The 19611-nt window shown below is 42.0% G+C and overlaps 1 protein-coding gene across 1 annotated transcript in view; it reads left to right on the top strand.

The window, feature by feature from the left end:
* The window catches only part of neb (nebulin), a 65293-nt gene that overhangs the window by 10348 nt on the left and 35334 nt on the right, over positions 1-19611 (top strand). Inside the window, exons 20-69 of the mRNA XM_086219436.1 lie at positions 7-105; positions 193-297; positions 536-643; positions 807-1118; positions 1799-2005; positions 2104-2208; positions 2289-2396; positions 2656-2967; positions 3118-3324; positions 3428-3532; positions 3672-3779; positions 3888-4199; positions 4320-4526; positions 4618-4722; positions 4841-4948; positions 5047-5358; positions 5479-5685; positions 5827-5931; positions 6028-6135; positions 6246-6557; positions 6666-6872; positions 6963-7067; positions 7223-7330; positions 7440-7751; positions 7842-8045; positions 10740-10844; positions 10974-11081; positions 11228-11539; positions 11650-11853; positions 12026-12130; positions 12524-12631; positions 12727-13038; positions 13149-13352; positions 13525-13629; positions 14019-14126; positions 14222-14533; positions 14630-14833; positions 14980-15084; positions 15459-15566; positions 15667-15978; positions 16070-16273; positions 16383-16487; positions 16590-16697; positions 16792-17103; positions 17212-17415; positions 17871-17975; positions 18253-18360; positions 18514-18825; positions 18978-19181; positions 19389-19493. Coding sequence (XP_086075562.1) covers positions 7-105; positions 193-297; positions 536-643; positions 807-1118; positions 1799-2005; positions 2104-2208; positions 2289-2396; positions 2656-2967; positions 3118-3324; positions 3428-3532; positions 3672-3779; positions 3888-4199; positions 4320-4526; positions 4618-4722; positions 4841-4948; positions 5047-5358; positions 5479-5685; positions 5827-5931; positions 6028-6135; positions 6246-6557; positions 6666-6872; positions 6963-7067; positions 7223-7330; positions 7440-7751; positions 7842-8045; positions 10740-10844; positions 10974-11081; positions 11228-11539; positions 11650-11853; positions 12026-12130; positions 12524-12631; positions 12727-13038; positions 13149-13352; positions 13525-13629; positions 14019-14126; positions 14222-14533; positions 14630-14833; positions 14980-15084; positions 15459-15566; positions 15667-15978; positions 16070-16273; positions 16383-16487; positions 16590-16697; positions 16792-17103; positions 17212-17415; positions 17871-17975; positions 18253-18360; positions 18514-18825; positions 18978-19181; positions 19389-19493 — 8967 coding nt within the window. The remainder of the gene's footprint in view (positions 1-6; positions 106-192; positions 298-535; positions 644-806; positions 1119-1798; positions 2006-2103; positions 2209-2288; positions 2397-2655; positions 2968-3117; positions 3325-3427; positions 3533-3671; positions 3780-3887; positions 4200-4319; positions 4527-4617; positions 4723-4840; positions 4949-5046; positions 5359-5478; positions 5686-5826; positions 5932-6027; positions 6136-6245; positions 6558-6665; positions 6873-6962; positions 7068-7222; positions 7331-7439; positions 7752-7841; positions 8046-10739; positions 10845-10973; positions 11082-11227; positions 11540-11649; positions 11854-12025; positions 12131-12523; positions 12632-12726; positions 13039-13148; positions 13353-13524; positions 13630-14018; positions 14127-14221; positions 14534-14629; positions 14834-14979; positions 15085-15458; positions 15567-15666; positions 15979-16069; positions 16274-16382; positions 16488-16589; positions 16698-16791; positions 17104-17211; positions 17416-17870; positions 17976-18252; positions 18361-18513; positions 18826-18977; positions 19182-19388; positions 19494-19611) is intronic.

The following is a 19611-nucleotide window of genomic DNA, read 5'->3' on the forward strand; positions in this document are numbered from 1 at the left end:
TTTCAGAAAAAATACAGACAGGCCCCAGACACGATCCCCTTCACATCGATTGATGACCACCCCATCATGATGCAGGCCAAAGTCAACCAGCTTCAGAGGAGTGATGTGAGTCCACTCAGTGAGAAAAACTTGCCCTTTTTATTCAGTGATTTAGGCGTGAGCTGTGCCCTTATTATAACTCTTTCCTTGTAGTTGTTCTACAAGAGAGGTCTGGAGGAGATCCATCAGAAGTACTCTCTGCCTGCTGATATCCCTGAGTTGCTCCAGGCCAAGTGCAACGCCTACAACATCAGCAACGTAATACAAAAATGATATGACATTTATATTTTTAAAGGAACTTTTTTTTTTTTTTTTTTTACTGGTTCATAATCGTCATTTGGATACACATGCATGAATTTGGTCATTAACAGAGCATTCTGTTTTGTTCATTTATTCATTCCTTTGTTTTTTTTATTTTGATTATATGTGCATGTAAATGGGTTGTGCATCTATTGTATGATTTTTGTTGTTTTGTGTTTTTCATCTGTAATTTCAGAACTACTACAAGCTTGCCTGGCAGGAGGACATTGCTAAAGGTTATGACTTGAAGCCTGATGCTATCCCTGTCATTGCTGCTAAAGCAGCCAGACATGCAGCCAGTGATGTAAGTTTTTCAAAAGATAATGTTGTCTTATTCATGCTTAGTCTCCACTTTGACATACCCTGTACTAGAAGTACTGTACTTTTTGCTGTAGTCATAGTTCATAGTTATTAACACTCTTGAAATGCAGGAAAATTTAAAATGTTGATCACAATTTGACCCCAAGGTCCAGTATAAGAAGGCGTACGAGAAGGCCAAAGGCCATCATGTTGGCTTCCGCAGCCTCCAGGATGATCCTCTGCTGGTTCACTACATGGAGGTGGCCAAACTGCAGAGTGACAAGAACTACAAGAAGGACTACCACAAGGTCAAGCTGAAGTATCACACCCCAGTGGACATGATGAGTGTGGCCCATGCCAAACACGCCTCTAAAGTGCAGACCTTTGCTGGCTACAAGCAACACCACCATAATTATTTCCTTCTACCTGACGCTATGAGCCTGACACTTGCTCGGAACATGAACTACAATGCCAGTGATGTAAGTTTCAAATATCTCTTTTTGGAGACTTGTATGACAGAGGAATAATTTATGTCCCAGACTGATGACTAATAACTCTAATTGCTCCTAAAATAATCTTCTGTGTCTGTGCCACACGCAGTTTACCACTGCTCCACCTATGTGGCAAGTTCCTCAATCACTTCACCTCAGTAGGTGAAGTGAACATGAGCACAGCTTACGATTGATTGTAGTCACCTACCGGTGTATGAATACTGCATCCATTTTTCAAAAGACATACTTTCTTAACATCTTGACACTATAGGAGTCAACCATGACTCATCACTCTACAGCAGTATTTTATAAAATATTTTTGTAGTTACGTCAAAGAATTTGGGCTTTTGCCTTCAAGTCATTCATTCCGATGCCAAAACATATATTTTATCAGAGGAACCAATCAGAATCCCATTTGTTTGAACTCTGTCTCTCTCTCAACACCACACTCCTGCAAAGACCCATTTCTTCTCTGTTGGTACTGAACCGTCTCTCTGGTCATAAAGTCCAACATTTACACCATCTCTACTGATAACATCAGCTGACACTCAGTCTGCTTTTATTCAGCCGCACAACATTCAGGATGTGAGGATACTGATGCCCACCTTTATTTTAGGCCATATTTGGTCTAATCGTGGTTTTCCTTGGGTATCCCCTTGATTTTGCAGTACACCTACAAACAGGATTATGAGAACTCTGTCAAGGGAGTTGGCTGGGTTCCCATTGGCTCCCTGGAGGTGGAAAAAGCAAAGACAGCAGCAGCTGCTCTAGATGAGAGGAAATACAGGCAGCACCCTGGCACCCTCAAGTTCACCAGTCCCTATGATTCCATGAATATGGAGCTAGCAAAGGCCAACTCCAAGATTCTGAATGATGTGAGTAGGAAGGAGAAAGAATGAAAATAGCCTCTTGATTGCTTCTTAATTTCCTTTCAGAATAGACATGAATCCATCTCTTCTTTGTGATTCTACAGAAAGAGTATAGGGCGAGTGGAGAGAAGTACATGCACACTTATCATCTCCCTCCTGATGCTCCTGAACTGATGCAAGCCAGATACAACGCTGTCAACATCAGTCAGGTTAGTTGCAGTTTCTCTTGTATTTTCCAGCCTTGAATACAAATATAGAAAATAATTTGTGTGTATCCTTTTTTATTTAGAATTTCTACACCCACGCTCACCGCCAAGATCTCCTCAAAGGACATCATGTGAAGGAAGATGCAATTCCCATTGTTGCAGCAAAAACCAGCAGAGACATTGCCAGTAATGTAAGTTGTAAATGTGTAACTACTGAAATGTAACCAAATTCAGTAATGTGATCTTAGTTTTCAAAAACTTTTTAGTTATGCCATAAAGTTTATACATTCCATCATCATGCATATAAAAATCTCCCATTCTCTTTTTTGTCTTTAAGTACATTTCATGATCAAATATATGAATAAAAAAGGAATGTAAGTAAAGGACAGAAAAACAACACACACACACGAATAATGCGATTTATGAAGTGAACTGTTTTCTTCTTTACAGTACAAGTACAAACTGGCACATGAGAAAGCAAAGGGTCACCATGTTGGCTTCCGCAGCCTCCAGGACGACCCCCTGCTGGTTCACTACATGCAGGTGGCCAAACTGCAGAGTGACAAGAACTACAAGAAGGACTACCACAAGGCTAAGCTGAAGTATCACACCCCAGTGGACATGATGAGTGTGGCCCACGCCAAACACGCCTCCACGGTTCAGACTTACGCTGGTTACAGGAAGATTCCTCACAACTACTTGCTGTTGCCTGACAACATGCATCTGCAGCTCTGTAGGAACATGATGGAAATTCAGAGTGATGTACGTTTTTTTTGTTGTTGTTATTTTTTCACCTTTCCCCTTTGGTGCAGTGGAGCATATACAGGCAGCCACTTTGCATTGTAACTCCTTCCTACAAATCCTACAGATTCTGAGATATGACGTTTTTGACTCGTTTCTCTCTGCCCACAGAATGCTTATAAATCAGATTACACCAACGTCTATAGAGGAGCAGGGTGGGTTCCTATTGGTTCACTGGAGGTTGAAAAGGCCAGAGCTGCCAAAGCCGCGTTGGATGAAAAGAGCTACCGCCAGCATCCCAGTACCTTAAAGTTTACGAGCAAGACTGATGCCATGCACATGGCCCTGGCTCTGACCAACTCAAAGCAGCTCGACAAAGTAAAATGCAATGTTTTTTCAGCGCATAAAATGTGTGCCAACAGAAATTTCTCCTACAAAGACTTTGCGCTCTGTTCTTCATTCTGGTTTGATTTTTTTACAGGCTGCATACAAAGCTTCTGGAGAGAAGTTTATGCACACCTACCACCTGCCAGCTGACAGTCCTGAGTTCCTCCAGGCCAAATTCAATGCCCACAGCCTCAGTGAGGTTAGGCATTTACGGAATATCAGTTTGACAAAATTTTCCCAGACAAATATGATTTTAATAAAGAATTTTGACATGCGTGAAATTCAACTTGTATATTAGCATTGTACATTGACCGCACACTTTCCTGTTTTATCCACAGAGTCAATACAAGCAAAGGTGGCTAGAAGATATTGCCAAGGGATATGACATGAGGCCGGATGCTATTCCTATCCTGCATGCCAAGCATGGCAGACATATTGCCAGCAATGTGTGTAAATCAAAATTATATCCAACACAGACTGTATTCAGCACATTTTTTCCACTTACTTAGAACAGCAACTATCATCTAAATTGTTTTTACTCCCTTTTCTTTTAGGTCCAGTACAAGAAAAATTATGAGAAAGCAAAGGGTCACCATGTTGGCTTCCGCAGCCTTCAGGACGATCCCCTGCTGGTTCACTACATGCAGGTGGCAAAGATACAGAGCGACAAGAACTACAAGAAGGACTACCATAAGGCTAAGCTGAAGTATCACACCCCAGTGGACATGATGAGTGTGGCCCACGCCAAGCATGCCTCTAAAGTGCAGACAATGGCTGGTTACAAACAGATTCAGCACAGTTATGCTCTCCTCCCTGACGCCATGAACCTAGTACTGGCTCGCACGATGAACGTCCAGGCTAGTGATGTAAGTTTGAAACATTGTAATATTCCTGCTGTGCTCTAGCCACAATAGTAAAACCTTTTTATTAAGGGCAAAAACAATTGAAATAATATGTTTTCCATTGACTGATGTCTTCTGTTTCAGTGTGATTACAAGTCTGATTGGACCAACTTTGTCAGGGGTGTTGGCTGGGTCCCTATTGGCTCACTTGCAGTTGAAACTGCCAAGGTTGGCGGTGAGATTCAGAGTGAAAAGAAGTACCGCACTCATCCATCCAACTTCAAGTACAAGAAGCTGATGGACTCCATGGACGTGGCTCTGGCTACTGCCAACAACCAGATTATGAATAAGGTGCAGGGTTTTTATATGTACTCCATAGTGCATGGCCAGAAAAATATTTACCAGCATCAGCATTAATTCTCTCTGGCTTATGTATTTACAGAAAGCATACACTGCAGCTTGGGAAAAGGACAAACTGAAAGTTCACATCATGCCAGATGCTCCTGAAATTCTCCTGGCCAAGGCCAACGCCACCACCATGAGTAATGTAAGACAAATCCATGAGTCCGATACATTAAATGATACTTGCCAGTTGTAGTTGACATGTGCTGACTGTCACTCTGTGAATGCAGTTTATTGTATTCTAATCATAATGTCTTTTGCAGAAACTCTACAAATCTGGTGTTGTCGAGATGGCTAATAAGGGCTACAACCTCAAAGCAGATGCCATCTCAATTGTGGCTGCAAAGACCGGTACCAGGATTGCCAGTAATGTGAGTAGGAAAAACAAATCTGGATCTGTGTATAATTGTATCTACTCCACCTCATCACATGTTCTTCACAAGATTTTGCCGTTGTTTTTTTTTTACAGTATAAATATAAGTTGGCACACGAGAAGGCCAAAGGCCACCATGTTGGCTTCCGCAGCCTTCAGGACGATCCCCTGCTGGTTCACTACATGCAGGTGGCAAAGATACAGAGCGACAAGAACTACAAGAAGGACTACCATAAGGCTAAGCTGAAGTATCACACCCCAGTGGACATGATGAGTGTGGCCCACGCCAAGCATGCCTCTAAAGTGCAGACAATGGCTGGTTACAAACAGATTCAGCACAGTTATGCTCTCCTCCCTGACGCCATGAACCTAGTACTGGCTCGCACGATGAACGTCCAGGCTAGTGATGTAAGTTTGAAACATTGTAATATTCCTGCTGTGCTCTAGCCACAATAGTAAAACCTTTTTATTAAGGGCAAAAACAATTGAAATAATATGTTTTCCATTGACTGATGTCTTCTGTTTCAGTGTGATTACAAGTCTGATTGGACCAACTTTGTCAGGGGTGTTGGCTGGGTCCCTATTGGCTCACTTGCAGTTGAAACTGCCAAGGTTGGCGGTGAGATTCAGAGTGAAAAGAAGTACCGCACTCATCCATCCAACTTCAAGTACAAGAAGCTGATGGACTCCATGGACGTGGCTCTGGCTACTGCCAACAACCAGATTATGAATAAGGTGCAGGGTTTTTATATGTACTCCATAGTGCATGGCCAGAAAAATATTTACCAGCATCAGCATTATTGTGATTATTTGTGTGTGTGTGTGTGTGTGTGTGTGTGTGTGTGTGTGTGTGTGTGTGTGTGTCTTTAATTACAGAAAGCATACACTGCCGCTTGGGAAAAGGACAAACTGACTGTTCACATCATGCCAGATGCTCCTGAGATTCTCCTGGCCAAGGCCAACGCCATCACCATGAGTAACGTAAGACAAATCCAAATCAAATGCCAGTGCTAACATATTTTATCACTATTTGAATGAAGTTGATTATTCTTTTACATCTCCTACTGTCTTTTGCAGAAACTCTACAAATCTGGTGTTGTCGAGATGGCCAATAAGGGCTACAACCTCAAAGCAGATGCCATCCCAATTGTGGCTGCAAAGACCGGTACCAGGATTGCCAGTAATGTGAGTGGAATAAAATGTGCAATAAGAAATCAATAGGCAAGATCTGTTTCAGGTCATAAAGCCCAAGAGTGTATTATATGCGGATTAATAAGTATATGTTTATGTTATAGTACAAGTACAAATTGGCTTATGAGAAGGCCAGAGGCCACCATGTTGGCTTCCGCAGCCTCCAAGACGATCCCTTGCTGGTTCACTACATGGAAGTGGCCAAACTGCAGAGTGACAAGAACTACAAGAGGGACTACCACAAATCCAAGCTGAAGTATCACACCCCAGTGGACATGATGAGTGTGGCCCACGCTAAGCACGCCTCTAAAGTGCAGACTGATGCGGGTTACAAACAGATTATCTCCCACTACACCGTGCTCCCTGATGCCATGAACCTAGAACTGGCTCGTAACATGCAGTTCATTGCAAGTGATGTATGTACAAAGTCTGATCTCATGAGTTTGAAATTCAGTATTTTGTATGAAATATCTCATACTGTGTGTGCTGCATTGTGAAGGAATGATTTTCATATTCTCCTTTAGAACCAATACAAGAGTGAGTATACAAACTTTATCAGAGGAATTGGATGGGTTCCAATCGGATCGCTGGACGTTGAGAAAGCCAAAACAGCTGGCAATGCCTTCAGTGAGCAACTGTACCGTCAACACCCTAGCAAATTCAAATTCACCAAGGACATGCATTCCATGGACCTGACACTGGCCTCTGCCAACAACCAGATTATGGATAAGGTACTGGATATGACTTATAAATATCTAAAATGTCTCATCACTACAATTTATGCCTGAGAAATCAAACCCACAAGTACATTTTGTATACAGAAATCGTATACCAAAGCATGGGAAAAAGACAAGACTTCAATTCACATCATGCCTGATGCAATGGATGTTGTCCTGGCCAGAGGAAACAAGAAAATCTACAGTGAGGTACAGTGCAATGTCTTTATTTTCTACACATTTCCATACAAAGCTTCTTGACTCTATAATAAACTGAAGTGAAAAACATACCAACAGACTGGAAACATGTATCTAACTATAGGTTTTGGTTGAATTCATGAAAATATGTTTTCCTCTTTTTCCAGAAACTGTACAAATTGGACAATGAGCTGTCTAAGAAGAAGGGCCATAATCTTCGTGGTGATGCCATTTCTGTTGTAGCTGCAAAAGCCTCCTCCATTATTGCTAGCGATGTAGGTGTCTGTATTTTGTATATTTCTCTCCTGTATCAAACATATATTATGTCTTTTACTTTCCCCTTCAACAGTTTAGTAATTGCAACTTTCACAATTGCCTTTTTAGTACAAGTACAAGACAGGATACCGCAAGCAGGTGGGCCACCACATCGGTGCCCTCAGCATCCAGGACGACCCTCTGCTCATGCTGGCTCTGAACTCAGCCAAGATCGCCAGTGACGCCCTGTACAAGAAGGACTTCAACAAGTCCAAGACCAAGTTCCACCTGCCAGTGGACATGCTGGCCTTTGAACTGGCCAAGAAGAACCAGATTCAGGTCAACCACGCCAACTACATCACCCGCCTGCACAACTGGACTTGCCTGCCAGACTCCAATGACGTTGTCCAGGCTAGACATGCCTATGACATACAGAGTGATGTGAGTATGACTCATTGAATGGTCAATGTGGGATTTATTCCCATTTTTTTCTTTATGTTCACTGTCATAAAAACATTTTATTTTGTCCAGGCTGTTTACAAGGAAGATCTGAAGATGCTGCAGGGTATTGGCTGGGTGCCTATAGGTTCTTTGGATGTTGAGAAGGTGAAGAAGGCAGGTGAGATCCTGAGTGAGAAGAAGTATCGTCAGCACCCAAGCAACTACAAGTTCACGGGCACCGCTGAAGACATGCCCATGGTGCTGGCTAAAGCTAACGCTCAGGTCATGAACAAGGTAATGTTTTTTTCTCTTGCACACCCAATATATTATTGTTTTTCACTTTAAGAAAAAAAATTAAAAAATAAGCTTTGTGAGGAAAAATTTTATATACTCTGTTTAAAGTTACACACAAAGTCATCTTAAAATAACAATGGAACAGTTTTTTTTATTAATCACAGACATAAATAACCCTGCTAAAAGAATGGACAACAGGAGCGCAAAATAAGAAAGTATAAAATTAAATCTTGAATTTAATTTATTTAACCTCCTTTAATGTGGTATTTTGTGCAACACAAGCATGGATATCAAAATTATCACCGTGACCACTTCAAAAATTGTTAAATTATTTTCATAGTGCTGTGTAAGGCTTTCTTCTCTGTGAAACATACAGCCATACCATCTGCATGGAGATGGAAGTATAGGAAAAACGTCCAAATATCCAGCATCCAAAGGTGACATCCAACAGTGCCACTGGGGCAACTGCAGGATCATCACCCAGCTGTCACCTTTCATGAATGTTTTGACCCAAAGCCGAAGACAACAGCTGCTGAGGCTTGGTAGAGTTTCATAAATTGACTTAATCAGAAACCTGCTGACCACTCTCCTCTATGCTGTCTAGCTTCCTCAACTGAATTCCTTCCTTTCCTTCTGTGTGGCTTTGCACCACATCTTGGCCACTGTTCCCCACCCCAGGTCATCTCTTTCTGACTGTGTCCTACCAGCAATCTCAAAGTCACCATGCCACAGCCTCTGATGGCCGACTCAGCTCTGCAAGTGTTTGTACAGATAGATCTGATGAGTCTCTCAGCTGTAACATGACTCTGTGTATGGCTTTGATGCATTGGTTTAAGGTTCTTCCCAGCAGGAATGGAGAGCTCAGGGGTAGGTCAAGCCCTTTCTGGATGTAACTGTTGGCTTTGGATTTCTCAGTTTCAGGGTTGTTGGTTTGCAGGCAGGCAGACAAAAATGCAGAAAACAGTAGCAGCAAACAGGAACAACATGTAAATGGGTTTCTTGACTAACAAAACTAACAAAAGCAGGTATACAACAAACAGGGAGGCAAAACAGGCTAGGTGTGCACTGGTAAGGTGACATGAGGATCTGACTAAGGACAAACTCAGACAACCAACCTGAAATACAAAACTCAACCACAGGAAAACACGCAAGACTCACAGAGATACGAGAAGGAACAGGCAGGAGAGCACAAGGGAAGTGAAAGAGCTGATAGGGTAGGAAACTCTGGGAACAGGGCTCCATGTCGTTGGCTTGAGTATCACCCTCTATCACCTCCGTTTCCCCAAGGGTATATTCCTCTGGGCCAACTCTCAGAATCTCTTGTTGCTTTTTGGGTCCAGGTTCAGGTTCAGCTTGGTGGTTGCACTGCCTTACAGTGACATCTCAAGAATCATGAGCAGGTTCTTGTCAAAGTCTTTCCAGGCCTCTTTGTCATCAGTTTGGTTGCTCTTCCACTCTTTCCTGTCTTGTGGGTTTGGTGCGTCCTCTCATGGTGCTCATGCTGTTGGTTGTATAGATGTAATTGTTCATGCACCTACTGATAGCAAGGCTGCTCTCCTCTCTTTGGACATTTGCAATAATGGAATCGGTCACTCTATGGTGCTCAGTTTTGGTCTGATTCCCTCTTGTCTCACCTGCTTGAGCAGGGCAAGCTTGGATTTGCTCCTTCACGCTGCACTTTTAATTCCCTTTGATGGATTCCTAAGGACCCTTTGCTCATCAACATGCTTGTTGATTCTATGTCACCCATCTTGGTCCATATTCCATCCTGCCTCTGAATGGACCTTCAAACTGGTTTCCTCATTCATGCAAAAAAGGCTACTTTAAATCTTATGGTCCTCTGAGTAGGGACATGCCATCCTTTCCATGAAGCTAGGAGCTCAGGCCCCCTTGGGAGTGGTGGGTCATTGCAGCCAGATAATAAGATATTCCTTTTCCACTATCAACCATTTTTAAACCTTTCATATTTGTGTTGTGTCTCACAAAATGTGAGAAGTCACTGCAATCTACAGTGTGTGAAAGGAAAAGTCGTATTTTTTTGCTTCTGCTTAAGAAAATGAATTGAGGATTTTGAAACTGACAGAAGGTTCCGGGTTCTAGTCCCGGCTCGGGCGCCGGATCTTTCTGTGTGGAGTTTGCATGTTCTCCCCGTGCCTGCATGGGTTCCCTCTGGTACTCCGGCTTCCTCCCACCGTCCAAAGACATGCAATTTGGGGACGAGGCTGATTGAATACTCTAAATTGACCGTAGGTATGACTGTGAGTGTGAATGGTTGTTCGTCTCTGTATGTTGGCCCAGCAATGGACTGGCGACCTGTCCAGAGTGAACCCTGCCTCTCGCCCGTAGATGCTGGGATAGACTCCAGCCCCCCCGCGACCCTTACTAGTAAGGAATAAGCGGAAGACGATGATGGACGATGGAAACTGACAGCGTGGGCTTTTAGTAAACAGAAAAGCTGGAATCAGTTCAACAATACTGAAACAGGAAAAGCTGCAAAAGGGAAATGAAAGGAACACGAAAAGTCAAAATTATTTTCTGCTGGACAAGATTCAACATCAGAAATCACATTCAGAACCTGTCAGTTATCAACAATACGTGTGTGTCCTGTGCCGATTTAATTATTGACACATACCAGTGAAACCTTTTACTAAATGAATGTGTTCTTTGTGTTTAAACTAAAACCAAACTTCACAGCACTCCTACACTCAAGCCTGGGAAAATGAAAAGACGTCCATTCACATCATGCCTGATGCCATGGATGTTCTTCTGGCTAAAGCTAATAAGGTCAACTACAGTTTGGTGAGTGTTTTGCATACATATATTATAAAATATCGCATCGATTTCATTGATTCGAAAATAACATACTTGTTAATTTTCTGCCTTTTCACAGAAGATACTTGAAGCTTTTCTGTTTTTCCCTTTATACAGAACACTTACAGGAAGGCAAATGAAGAGGCCAAGAAGAAAGGATACGACCTGCGTAATGATGCCATTTCCATCATTGCAGCCAGGGCCTCTCGGGACATTGCCAGCGATGTAATAAAATAATCTTCTCCTCATTATTTTAAGCACAAATAATATTAGGGTTGACGGATAAAAGTACCATGAGACTTTGATATGGTCTTGAATTTCTCAAGCAGTGCATATTTGTAGAATGAATGTGTATTCAATTTTTGTCCTAGTACAAGTACAAGACAGGATACCGTAAGCAGGTGGGCCACCACATCGGTGCTCGGAGTGTCCAGGACGACCCTCTGCTCATGCTGGCTCTGAACTCAGCCAGGATCGCCAGTGACGCCCTGTACAAGAAGGACTTCAACCAGTCCAAGACCAAGTTCCACCTGCCAGTGGACATGCTGGCCTTTGAACTGGCCAAGAAGAACCAGATTCAGGTCAACCACGCCAACTACATCACCCGCCTGCACAACTGGACTTGCCTGCCAGACTCCAATGACGTTGTCCAGGCTAGACATGCCTATGACATACAGAGTGATGTGAGTATGAATTATTAAATTTACATGTTTTGTCTGCATATTGGTGAATGTGTATTTTGTAGTATTGTGGAAGACCTTTCATGATAATAATCTCTTTTTGTAATCTCCAGGCTGTTTACAAGGAGGAACTGAAGATGCTGCAGGGTATTGGCTGGGTGCCTATAGGTTCTCTGGATGTTGAGAAGGTGAAGAAGGCAGGTGAGATCCTGAGTGAGAAGAAGTATCGTCAGCACCCAAGCAACTACAAGTTCACGGGCACCGCTGAAGACATGCCCATGGTGCTGGCTAAAACTAACGCTCAGGTCATGAACAAGGTAATGTCATCAGTCCTCAAAGTGCAGTAAAGTATAGGTGATATCAAAGTGATAGTGATGACTATTTTGACAACTAATTCTGACACGTGAAAACCTGACCATTTCTGACAAATACATACCTGGACAGTTCATGGTGTGACTAAGCTATCGTCTTATTGGTGTGTTATTGCAGAAAGCCTACATCGAAGCCTGGGAGAATGAGAAGACCAAGATCCATATCATGCCTGATGCTATGGATGTTCTTCTTGCCAAAGCAAATAATGTCAACTACAGCTTGGTGAGTGAAAATACTGTGGGATAGCAACTACCATGTGTGGATTACTCACTGCTGGGAGATATGGTAGAAATGTAAATTGTCATATTGCTAAGGATGTTTTTCATGAAATGACACCTTCTCAGGATATCAAGGGAGGGGCAGCATATGCAAAGTCACATGCAGAATAATTACAAGAAGATCAAATATTCAGTAGAATGACATACTTTATGTTCCACCAGTATGAATTGCGTCAGAAGGGTATCTCTTATGTGTAAAATCACATGACATAACAGCAAAGTTCCACTTGCAGTCAGTAGAAGGTGATATAAATGATCACCCAGGTTTACTCAAATGGAAAATGTACAGTTCAAACTCAGTCACTCAGGTTTGATGTATGTGTCTGTCTGTCAACAGAAAAAGTACAAACAGGCAAATGAGGATGCCAAGAAGAAGGGCTACGATATGCGCAATGATGCCATTTCCATCCGTGCAGCCAGAGCTTCCCGGGACATTGCCAGTGATGTAAGCTGTTTGGCTTCACCCGTTATAAGCAGTAAATATACATTTATCGTTTTGCCTTTAACAGGAGAACCTTTCTTTTTGAATTGTCCTTCTAGTACAAGTACAAGACAGGATACCGTAAGCAGGTGGGCCACCACATCGGTGCTCGGAGTGTCCAGGACGACCCTCTGCTCATGCTGGCTCTGAACTCAGCCAAGATCGCCAGTGACGCCCTGTACAAGAAGGACTTCAACCAGTCCAAGACCAAGTTCCACCTGCCAGTGGACATGCTGGCCTTTGAACTGGCCAAGAAGAACCAGATTCAGGTCAACCACGCCAACTACATCACCCGCCTGCACAACTGGACTTGCCTGCCAGACTCCAATGACGTTGTCCAGGCTAGACATGCCTATGACATACAGAGTGATGTGAGTATGAATTATTAAATTTACAGGTTTTGTCTGCATATTGGTGAATGTGTATTTTGTAGTATTGTGGAAGACCTTTCATGATAATAATCTCTTTTTGTAATCTCCAGGCTGTTTACAAGGAGGAACTGAAGATGCTGCAGGGTATTGGCTGGGTGCCTATAGGTTCTCTGGATGTTGAGAAGGTGAAGAAGGCAGGTGAGATCCTGAGTGAGAAGAAGTATCGTCAGCACCCAAGCAACTACAAGTTCACGGGCACCGCTGAAGACATGCCCATGGTGCTGGCTAAAGCTAACGCTCAGGTCATGAACAAGGTAATGTCATCAGTCCTCAAAGTGCAGTAAAGTATAGGTGATATCAAAGTGATAGTGATGACTATTTTGACAACTAATTCTGACACGTGAAAACCTGACCATTTCTGACAAATACATACCTGGACAGTTCATGGTGTGACTAAGCTATCGTCTTATTGGTGTGTTATTGCAGAAAGCCTACATCGAAGCCTGGGAGAATGAGAAGACCAAGATCCATATCATGCCTGATGCTATGGATGTTCTTCTTGCCAAAGCAAATAATGTCAACTACAGCTTGGTGAGTGAAAATACTGTGGGATAGCAACTACCATGTGTGGATTACTCACTGCTGGGAGATATGGTAGAAATGTAAATTGTCATATTGCTAAGGATGTTTTTCATGAAATGACACCTTCTCAGGATATCAAGGGAGGGGCAGCATATGCAAAGTCACATGCAGAATAATTACAAGAAGATCAAATATTCAGTAGAATGACATACTTTATGTTCCACCAGAATGAATTGCGTCAGAAGGGTATCTCTTATGTGTAAAAGCACATGACATAACAGCAAGGTTCCACTTGCAGTCAGTAGAAGGTGATATAAATGATCACCCAGGTTTACTCAAAAGGAAAATGTACAGTTCAAACTCAGTCACTCAGGTTTGGTGTGTCTGTCTGTCAACAGAAAAAGTACAAACAGGCAAATGAGGATGCCAAGAAGAAGGGCTACGATATGCGCAATGATGCCATTTCCGTCCGTGCAGCCAGAGCTTCCCGGGACATTGCCAGTGATGTAAGCTGTTTGGCTTCACCCGTTATAAGCAGTAAATATACATTTATCGTTTCACCTGTAACAGGAGAACTTTTCTTTTTGAATTGTCCTTCTAGTACAAGTACAAGACAGGATACCGTAAGCAGGTGGGCCACCACATCGGTGCTCGGAGTGTCCAGGACGACCCTCTGCTCATGCTGGCTCTGAACTCAGCCAAGATCGCCAGTGACGCCCTGTACAAGAAGGACTTCAACCAGTCCAAGACCAAGTTCCACCTGCCGGTGGACATGCTGGCCTTTGAACTGGCCAAGAAGAACCAGATTCAGGTCAACCACGCCAACTACATCACCCGCCTGCACAACTGGACTTGCCTGCCAGACTCCAATGACGTTGTCCAGGCTAGACATGCCTATGACATACAGAGTGATGTGAGTACAGCCGCCTTAAAAACGCGTATTATTTTTTTTCCATGTCCATTTACACACCACAGGAGGAATAATAATTGATAATCTCTGCTCTCACAGGCTGTTTACAAAGCTGACTTGAAGTGGCTCCAGGGTCTGGGATGGGTCCCCATCGGCTCATTTGATGTAGAGAAAGCCAAGAAGGCTGCAGAGATCTTGAGTGATATGAAGTATCGCCAGCATCCCAGCACTGTTCCTTTCACCAGCCCGATTGATTCAGTGAACTTGGAACTCGCAAAGAGTAACGCTTTGACCATGAATAAGGTATTTTTTTTGGGAGGGGGAGGTAAATTTTCTTATCTGTGGAAATAATGATTACCTTGATACACCTTGGAGATCTCTCTGCAAATATCTTTGTCACTTCAAATTGTACAGGTCACTTTAGACTATCTATCTATTGTTTGTTCCAGCGTCTTTATACTGAAGCATGGGAGAAGGAAAAGACCAAAGTGCACATCAATCCTGACACTCCGGAGATCATCCTCTCTCATCAGAATGCTATCAACATGAGCAAGGTTGGTATTATTTTGTCTGTTTTCCTGCTCACGATAATATGATGAACCTTGCCCTGTTCTGATTGTGATCCTCTGACCTTGACTGTCTCTTAAACTGTATCTAAAAGCTTAGTATTCCTTTGATAAGTACCTACCCATCTATTGGAGATTACTATGACCACAAACTGAAGCAAGATGACATTCTTTATATGTGATCACTTGAGCAAAGTTCGGTTGCAAACCTTGCCAGCGTATTGTGGAAAGCTACAACTGGACATCCATTTGTTTAAGCCTCTTGTTTGATTCTCTTCTAACTAGATTTTGTTAAGTACGTAGTTCTGACATAATAGAAAAATGTTAATACAGAAAATGTATTCTTTTTTACGTCATTGCAGAAACTGTACAGAGAAGGCTTTGAAGCCGCCATCAAGAAGGGCTATTTCCTACCTCCAGATTCAATCTCTGTCAAGGCTGCCAAGGCCTCCAGGGACATCATAAGTGATGTGAGTGACTTATAATTTATCCGATCTTATTATATGATTGCCACACATAATTTGAGAGAGAAAGGTTGTAAAATTGGGAATTTCCTGTTAATCTCATCAGTACAAGTACAAGACAGGATACCGTAAGCAGGTGGGCCACCACATCGGTGCTCGGAGTGTCCAGGACGACCCTCTGCTCATGCTGGCTCTGAACTCGGCCAAGATCGCCAGTGACGCCCTGTACAAGAAGGACTTCAATAAGTCCAAAACTAAGTTCAACCTGCCGGTGGACATGCTGAGTCTTGAGTTGGCCAAAAAGTGCCAGATCCAGGTTAACCATGCCAACTACATCACCCGTCTTCACCAGTGGACTTGTCTGCCAGACTCCAATGACGTTGTCCAGGCCAGGAAGGCCTACAATCTCCAGAGTGATGTAAGCTTGATCCTGACACATTCAAAGTATATTAGAAAAATTATGCATTGCCAGCTTGTTGTTGTCTGATGTTGCACACATTTCCCAACAGGCTGTATACAAAGCTGACCTGGATGAGGTTGTGGGCGTAGGATGGATACCCATTGGTTCACTGGATGTGGTGAAGGCCAAGAATGCTGCAAAGATTCTCAGTGATCGTCTTTACAAGCAGAACCCAGACACCCTGAAATATACAATTGACATGAGTGCCATACCCATGGTTTTGGCCAAAACAAATGCTGAAACCACGAACAAGGTGAAAAAATATCATGTTTTGCTTTAATATTTTTTTGTTGCAGATTTTTAAAAAGCTTTTCTGATGATGATGATTTATATTTCTTCCGTTTTCCTTTCTCTTACAACAGCAAAGCTACATTGCTGCTTGGGAGGCAGACAAGGTTAAGAATCATGTTGGCAGTGACATGCCTGAGATGTTGCTCTCTAGAGCTAATGCTTACAACATCAGCCAGGTATGTTTAGTCTGTTTTTTCTTAATCTCTTTAGTACATCCATGCTAGTGAATCATTTTCACAGACATTATGATTTCCATTTATTGTTTATTTCCTTCACAGAAACTGTACAGGGAAGGTGTTGAGGAGATGTTCAGAAAGGGCTATGACCTTAAAGCTGATGCTGTCTCTGTTGTTGCTGCCAAACGAGGAAGAGAAATCATTAGTGATGTATGGAACATATAATTAAGCATCTTTTGATCTCAGTTTCATTGCTGCTTTCCTTTCTTTGTTCATCATCACGTCACTCTTTCTCTCCCTACAGTACAAATACAAGCAAGGATACCGTAAGCAGGTGGGCCACCACATTGGAGCCCTCAGTGTCCAGGACGACCCTCTGATCGTACTGGCTATGAACTCAGTCAAGATTGCCAGTGACGTCCTGTACAAGAAGGACTTCAATAAGTCCAAAACCAAGTTCCATCTTCCAGTGGACATGCTGAGTCTTGAGCTGGCCAAGAAATGCCAGATCCAAGTCAATGATTTCAACTACAGAACTCATCTTCACAACTGGACCTGCCTCCCAGACTCCAACGATGTGGTCCAGGCCAGAAAGGTTTATGACCTTCAGAGTGATGTGAGTTATGAGTAGTTCTTACAGTGTTTTCTACTGAATACAGCAGCCATTTCTTTTCTCAAAAAAATAAATAAATCATTGTCACTTCTCTTGTGTTCCAACTGGTAGGCTGTGTACAAAGCTGACATGGAATGGATCAGGGGAACAGGCTGGGTACCAATTGGTTCAATTGATGTGGAGAAAGCCAAGAAGGCAGCAGAGATCCTGAGTGAGAGACAGTACCGTCAGCATCCAAGCACCTTTAAATTCACTGCCAACACAAGCGACCTGCCTTACACCCTTGCTCTGGCTAATGCCCAGAACATGAACAAGGTAGAGGAAGCACCACTTATTTCAACTTTTGTATGCAAACTTTTTGTATGTGGAACCTGTTTTTTGCAATCAATCTTCTGAACTTTTGCAAAGTGCTCTCTGGTTTCACACCAAAGTTGATGACTTTGTACAAATTCTTAAACTTAAGCAAAAGGTTATTGGAACATTATGTTTTCAAAGTTGAATTTTCTGCATAATAAAATGATTGTTTTTGTTAAGATCATCTGATTTTTCATCTACACAATTACATATATACACCAAAAATCTTGAAGAAATTGTTTTAACTGTGCTTTTTCTCTTTATCGTAACAATTTAGATACTCTATGATGATAAAGGCTTTGGAATTTTTTGTTTAGACTCCTTTAAAGTCTTAATAAGCTTTAAAAACCAATTACTTTGAAGTATTGATAAATATTTCACATAATTCCCTAACCATGTTCATCTTCTGTTTCTAGAAAGCATATACTGCTGCCTGGGACAATGACAAAACCAACCTTCACATCATGCCTGACACACCAGAGATTTTGCTTTCCAAGCAGAATAAACTCAACACCAGTCTGGTAAAATGCTGCCTCTTCACGTAACCATTTAAGACATCACATGTCTGTCATATTAGCTCTTATTACATTGTTTTTTTTGCCTACCTTATAATTGTGCTGATTTTTTTGTCACTTATTATTTCGGTGTGTATGTATGTATGTATATATATATATATATATATATATATATATATATATATATATATATATATATATATATATATATATATATATATATACATATATATAAAAATATATACACACACAATTCCAAACAGTATGATTCTCATTTCCCCAGAAATATTACCGTGAAGCGTATATGGACACCATCAACCAAGGCTACTTCCTTCCCAAAGATGCCGTTTCAGTCATCGCAGCCAAGGCCTCTCGAGATATCGCCAGCGATGTAAGTCTGTAGCACCTGTGTTTGTTTTCTTCTTCCCAATTTTCTCTTTACCCTGTGATTTTTCAAATTGCATTCCGCTGGAGCGTTTATTCTGTCCCACATTCTTGAATCATGTTGACAACTGATGACAGTATGTCCTTTCCAAATTTTCAGTACAAATACAAGGCCGGATTCCGCAAGCAGTGTGGTCATCATATTGGCGCCCTCAGCGTTAATGACGACCCACTGATTATGTTGGCTGCTCATGCTGCCAAGATCTCCAGTGACAACATCTACAAGAAGGACTTCAACAAGACCAAGACCAAGTTCCACCTACCAGTTGACATGCTGACGATTGAGCTGGCCAAAAAATGCCAGCAGCAAGTGAACGACTTCAACTACAGGACTCACTTGCACCAGTGGACTTGCCTGCCTGACTCCAATGATGTTGTCCAGGCCAGAAAGGTCTACGATCTACAGAGCGATGTAAGTATGTCTTGATGTTAAATTCATAGATCCCCATGGGACAAGAAATGAAACATCTTCACGTACCTTCGTCTCCAGACAGACAAATAATCTACAAGTACAGAAATCTGTATGTGTGGGGGTGTAAAATATCTAATGGGGTTTTTTTTTAGGCTGTGTACAAAGCTGACATGGAGTGGCTGAGAGGATGTGGCTGGTCACCCCAGGACTCTGTGGATGTAGTCAAAGCAAAGAATGCTCAGACTATTCTCAATGAGAGGCTCTACCGCCAGCCTCCAAGCACCGTGAAGTTTACTAGTGTTGTTGACCTACCTGCCATTGTCTTGTCCAAGCAAAATGCTGACAACATCAGTGACGTAAGTAATAACTTCTCGTGAATTAAAATCATTATGTACTCATATATATATATATATATATATATATATATATATATATATATATATATATATATATATATATATGTATATATATATATATATATATATATGTATATATATATATATATATATATATATATGTTCACGAGAGTATCAAATATTTTTTCTTGTATTTCTTTCTGACAGAGGAAATACAGGGAAGTCTGGGATCAAGACAAGCTTTCCATTCACCTGCCACCTGACACTCCCACTTTTGAACTGTCCAAAGCAAACGCAGTCAATATAAGTAATGTAAGTTTATGGTGTTTCCAGAACTGAGATATACTGAGCTGTATTGGCCTGTTTCTGAGTTAATTGTATATTTGTTGGGATTTATAACTCAGTCAGTAAATGCTGACTTTTTTTATTG

The sequence above is a fragment of the Aulostomus chinensis genome, chromosome 12, assembly GCF_037954235.1.
Source record: "Aulostomus chinensis isolate RoL2024-O1b breed Wild chromosome 12, RoL_Achi_v1.0, whole genome shotgun sequence".
NCBI lineage: Eukaryota > Metazoa > Chordata > Actinopteri > Syngnathiformes > Aulostomidae > Aulostomus > Aulostomus chinensis.